The 6,000-nt window shown below is 42.8% G+C and overlaps 1 protein-coding gene across 3 annotated transcripts in view; it reads right to left on the minus strand.

The window, feature by feature from the left end:
- arhgef25a (Rho guanine nucleotide exchange factor (GEF) 25a) overlaps positions 1-4,788 on the minus strand; it is a 134,649-nt gene extending 129,861 nt beyond the window's left edge. For all 3 annotated transcript variants that reach the window (XM_029722516.1, XM_029722515.1, XM_029722514.1), the window contains exon 1: positions 3,372-4,788. In XM_029722516.1, the coding sequence (XP_029578376.1) occupies positions 3,372-3,467 (96 nt within the window). In that variant the 5' untranslated portion in view covers positions 3,468-4,788. The remainder of the gene's footprint in view (positions 1-3,371) is intronic.
- Between the last annotated feature and the right edge of the window lie 1,212 nt (positions 4,789-6,000).

The following is a 6,000-nucleotide window of genomic DNA, read 5'->3' on the forward strand; positions in this document are numbered from 1 at the left end:
TCAATAAAATGTTTTCACAAAGAGAATTAACAGCATTCTCCAGGAACTGTAATTTATACATTGATAAGAGCTAGATAAATAAGTAATCCATTTGGAGAAGGGGATTGTAAATACACATAGCAATTGTTGAAGTTGATTTTTCCTTCCACAGTGAAATAGGATATAAAGTTCTCATAATCTGCGTGGATGAAATGTGGAGACCCAAACTATTGGCTTCAGTAGGGCTGGCCCTGACGAGTTGATGCATGCGTTTTATAATGTTTTGATTATATGCCTGGGCTTATCTACGTTTTATTTTACAATTTGTATCATGTTAAATATTAGCCACTATCCAGATCCACGTCAGTAATGTCGACATAGATTTATTTTAGCTTCATTCCATTCCGTTGATCTTTCTTTCCTCTGTCACATTCATGTAAATTGTTCCTGAGGGTCTGTAGCAATAGTGGATCACATTAGGCTAAGGTTGTGTAATAATTTGGGACATGAAGCCTATCATTATGGAACTCAGACCGCACGTAGCAGGTTAAACCTGGAGCCTGGAGCACGGTTCACGACGACTGGATCGTTGTCATACAGTTCCATGATTAGTGAGAAATAGAGTAGATTTATAGGACTATAGTTCAACCCCTATTGAACACTTTTTTCCCACCTTCCAATGTTTTATGGATTGAACTTGAATATGACAACTTTCAGGATGAATCAAACCAGTGTATTTTATATTCATCAATATTTAGTGTGTAAAGGCTCTTCAAACTGTTTTTTACATTTTTTATTCATTCCTACTTTTCTAACCCCAAAAATCAGATAATTTTTCAATCTACCAGTTGGTGCTGAAACGGAAACTAATATGCATAGATGGCATTCTGTCATTGATCGCTATATTCTGACCCCGTTCTCTCAATGTAATCTATTGAGTCTGTCAACAAACTTCAAATGAAAGGTACACCTTATTTAAAGGGATGGGTTAAGATAAATGTACTGAATTACATTTATTCAGAGCGCGCAAAGTAGCCACACCTGCAGAGCGTGTTATGCGACTGAAAAAGGTATGTCTGAATGCCGAGTACTGAGAAGTGCATATAACGGCATGTGTAAGAAGGGCATAAATTCTTAAGTGGGGATCGGGCCCATACAGTATATCTAGGCTACCTCAATTACCTCATACCTCTGCACATCAACTTGGTACTGGTACACCATGTATAGAGCCAAGTTATTAGTACCCATTAAGTATTCAATATTACTTTTATTATTACGTGTTATTACTTTTCAATTATTTCTCTATTATATATCTCTGCATTGTTGGGAAGGGCACATAAGAACGCATTTCACTGTTTACATAGCATGTGACGAATAAGATTTGATTTGATTTCTTGCAACGTCCCATAAAACGCATCTAGAACATTAATGTTGTTTATTCTGAGAACATTGTAGCCACTTTCTTGATAAGTTCCGCTTGACATTAAGGGAATATTCTGCTAACACTAACGACAAAACATGCAAAAAAGGTTATAAGGATTTTGCTAGCATAGATAGAATCTTCCCATAACTAACGGAGAACTGGACACTCAAACATTAGGAGAACATTATGGGAAACACTACAAAAACGTTCTCTCTCCCTAGAATTGTTAGCTGGGTTAGTTGATTCTCAATGCTGGGAACTCTGAACTTCTAATGAGCTTCTGAGCTTGGAATCTTCTAGCGTGTCTGATACTGCACTGTAACACACCGTTTTTGATTTCATTTAGCATCTGACTGGCTTCTATGTAAAGACCTACATCAGATGTGTGTTTATAAAACAATCATCTTGGTAGATGGTGTCAGAGAGAGAGAGGGGAGAGAGGGGGAGGGAGGTAGAGTGGGAGAGAGAAATATAGAGGGGGAGAGAGAGGGAGGGGGAGAGAGAAGGAGTGAGGAAGGGAGGGTGAGACAGCGAGGGAGGGTAAGAGAGAGAGAGAGACAGAGAGAGAGATGAAGGGAAGCGTTAGTTAGGCTCTCATGAGTTTATTTAAGGGGAGATGTCTTAATCAGTACTACTCCAATTCCTGTGTCTGAGACACATCCAAGATTCCTCCCAACCACCGAAGAGAGACCACCAGGCACACACACACACACTCTCACGTATCCCATTTGCTCTCTCTCTCTCTCTCTCTCTCTCTCTCTCTCTCTCTCTCTCTCTCTCTCTCTCTCTCTATTACTCTGTCTATCTCTGTTAGTCTTTCTGTCTCTCTCTCCATCGCTCTTTCTCTCGCTGTCTCTCACTCTTGAACTCTCTCTCCCACTCTTTATTTATCACTCCCTCCCTCTCTGTCTTTCTCTGTCCCTTTTATATTCCTTTCGGTACTTATTTCCCGTCTGTTTGTGTGACTTGCCTTAAGCAAGAGTTATCCTTAAGAGTCAAGCTATCAAGAAATGTGCTTAAAGTCCAATTTTAGCTTGGCGTTCCTGTTGAGAATGTTATTGATGTCACTGACTGATCGGATTAGAATGGGTTACACAAACACACACACACACACACACACACACACACACACACTCACTCACACAAACGCTCTCTCTCATCTGTGGAACGTGTTTGTTAACAGTCCATCTGAAGAGTGTCTGACCTATTGTCTATAATAGATGAGGGTTAAGGGTCATGCTAATATGCGCACACACACACACACACACACACACACACACACACACACACACACACACACACACACACACACACACACACACACACACACACACACACACACACACACGCGCGCACACACACACACACATATACACACACACAATCTCATCTGTGGAATGTGTTTGCATTGTAAACAGTCCATCTGATGTTGTCTGACCTAATCTCTATAACAGACGAGGGTTAAGGGTCATGCCAATAGGGTACTGGAAACTCTGGACACTTCAAAGGCTCTAGTATTGCTAAAAATAAAGCCTGCACTATTGTCTCCTTTCACACATATGAACGGGGTTTTATGTTCCTGATATGAAATCAGTTAGGTCATTAACTTTACTGTCTTTGATTAACTTGTATGACCTATTTAGTCATTTTAATCTACAACAACAGAGATTTCCAAAACCATAAGAAACAAATAACCTGTTATAATTGCACTGGCCTACAACACACATTTCTGGACTACAACACACATTTCTGGACTACAACACACATTTCTGGACTACAACACACATTTCTGGACTACAACACACATTTCTGGACTACAATACACATTTCTGGACTACAATCCATTTCTATTCTAGCTTATCTCTACGATGCACCAAAGAAGTGCTGAATGTGAAGAGAATATCGCAACCCAATAAAACAACACCAATTAACAACACTGCCACCAACCAAAACGTGACGTGTCACTCACCCACTGTTGATTGGGCAATGCCAAGGAAGTCAGCATGTCAGCCATAGCACCCAGCATCTGGTCTGTCCGCCCCTGGTTCTTCTGAAGTGCCTTCATTCTTCCCTCAAAAACCTCTCCTTTTCTACTTCGCTCTCTCTCCTTCCTTTCTCACTTTCTCCTCCTGTAAGTCCTCCCTCTGTTTGTTGTTGCCGTTCTTCCTTCCCTCAGTTCACCACAGTTTTTCCTCCTCCTCCTTTCCTCCACAGTGTGTCACTCCTTCTCTCCCTGTTTCTCTCCCCCTCCTCTCCAGTTCCTTCTCTCTTTCTGTTCTCTCCTTCACCTCTCCTCCTACAAAGCACAGTGCCAGAGTTTAGAGCCGCTGCCTTGTCTCGTCCTGGCCTGGTCTGAGCCACAGGAACTCACACACACACACAATCACACACTATGAACACACACAGTACACACACACAGACACCCACAAACAATAATCACACTCACTCAGACACACACCACACACGCACCTACACACACTGAGCGTGAGTCACAGGAACTCTCATACACATAAACAATTACATTTTGAATAGGAGAACATGTTGTTGTCTGGAGCGTGCCTGGCTGGAACACTCATACACACACACACACACACACACACACACATACACACACACACACACACACACACACACACACAAAAACACACACGCTGCCTGGGACAAAGAGTGTGCCCAGGCTTGCTGGGATGAGCGCAGTCCTGTCCTCACACACACAAACACACATACACACACAGTACACAAGCGCACACACACCCACAAAGTACACACACACAGGTGGTGGCTCACAGTGTCTCTTCTTCAGGTCACCTAGTCCCCTCTATACAGGGTTCCCTCTGGATGAAAATACCATCCTTCTCTTTTTTTCCTCTGTTCAGTAGATCCTTCTCCCTCTCTCTCTCTGTCTCTCTCTCTCTCTCTCTCTTTTCCTTTGCCAAATGGATCCCTTCCTCTTTTCCTCTCCCAAGTGGCTTTCTCCTCTGTTCAGTAGATCCCTCTCTCTTCTTCTCTGACCACCGGATCCCCCTTTCTTTTATTCTGTCCAGTAAATCTCTCTTTCCCTCTTCCTCCTCTGGTTCATTCAGTAGACAGGGAGTGTTCTGTTAGATCCACGCTGAGATGTACTGCCCTGAGGCATTCTGTCTTTATCTTCTCTTCCCCTTTTCTTCTTTTCTTCTTTTACCTCAACGTTCTCCTGCCTTGTTGTCATTGGCTATCCATGATCACCTCCCCATCCCCAAACCTCTCCTCCCTCTTTCCATCTATCTCTCTTCTCTCATCATTGCCTTCCTCCACCCCACTTCCTAGAGTTCCCCACTTCCCCTAACTACTTCAATCCCTCGTTTCCTCAAGCTCTCTCCCCTTCCACTCTTCTCTCAGTTTCTCTACTGCTCCTGACAGTCTAACAGCCCTTCTCTTCGTCCCTCTGTCCCTCTCTCTCTTTATCTCTCCCCTTGTCTGAGGGTGTGACACATGGTTTGGGTGAACTGTTAAGGGTCAGGACAGGCCCAAATAAGGACTGCAGCACACTGCCCCTCAGTGCAGGGCGCCTCCATTTAGATTACGCAGTCACTGATTATACAGTAACAGTGGACTCACTCTGCAGACTGCACGCACACACACACACACACGCGCACACACGCGCACGCGCACACACGCACACACGCACACACGCACACACTCAAGTACTTAGTCAACCCCAGATGTGTTCTCAGATAAGTGATTCACAGGCAGGGAGAAGCAGTAGCCTAGTGTTGTTGCTATTCTGCAGTGAGAGATTGGCTGATAAGTGCTTGGTGACGGTGTATTTACGGTAGATTGAGACCCACTGGGTGTGATGGAAACGGCCCAGTTTCAAGTTTTATTAGTCGTATGTGCAGGATACACACGGAACACACCGTCCAACAAAATGCTTACTTGCAGGTTCCTTCTGGACAATGCAACAACAACAAGCTCTTGTCCATGTGTCAGAGCATTAGTACGCATTCCTCTAGTCCTGCACACAGGGACGTCATGTCCCCCAAACATCTGAGGGGGCACAAAATATATGAGGATAGCGTCTTGGTAGACAGTTATGAGGTTGGGAGATTGGGAACTTCATAACATTATCAAGTGGCTAGTAGCATTACAGAGAAAATAAATGAATAATGTTATTTAAAAAATCTGGCCCCTGTTCCCCCTATGGGCATGGTGCCGCTGCCTGTTAATTGAAATGCATTTCAGGTGACTACCTCACGAAGCTGGTTGAGAGAATGCCAAGAGTGTGCAAAGCTATCATCAAGGCAAAGGGTGGCTATTTTGAAGAATCTGAAATATAACTTGTAATTTCCATATGTGTTATTTCGTAGTGTTGATGTATTCACTATTATTCTATAATGTAGAAAATAGTCAAAATAAAGAAAAACTCTGAAATGAGTAGGTGTGTCCAAACTGTAAGTCAACATCTATGTATTAAGTATTAAGTATTTTTATGTATATTGTTATGACTGTATTGTTTTAAAAACCCAATAATGTTGTGGGTTCATCAGACCAGCGAACATTGGGTGAATAACAAAAACATGAACACCACACAAGGGTTAATGTGTGTCTTATTGTCTATA

This window comes from Salmo trutta, chromosome 30, assembly GCF_901001165.1.
Source record: "Salmo trutta chromosome 30, fSalTru1.1, whole genome shotgun sequence".
Taxonomy (NCBI): domain Eukaryota; kingdom Metazoa; phylum Chordata; class Actinopteri; order Salmoniformes; family Salmonidae; genus Salmo; species Salmo trutta.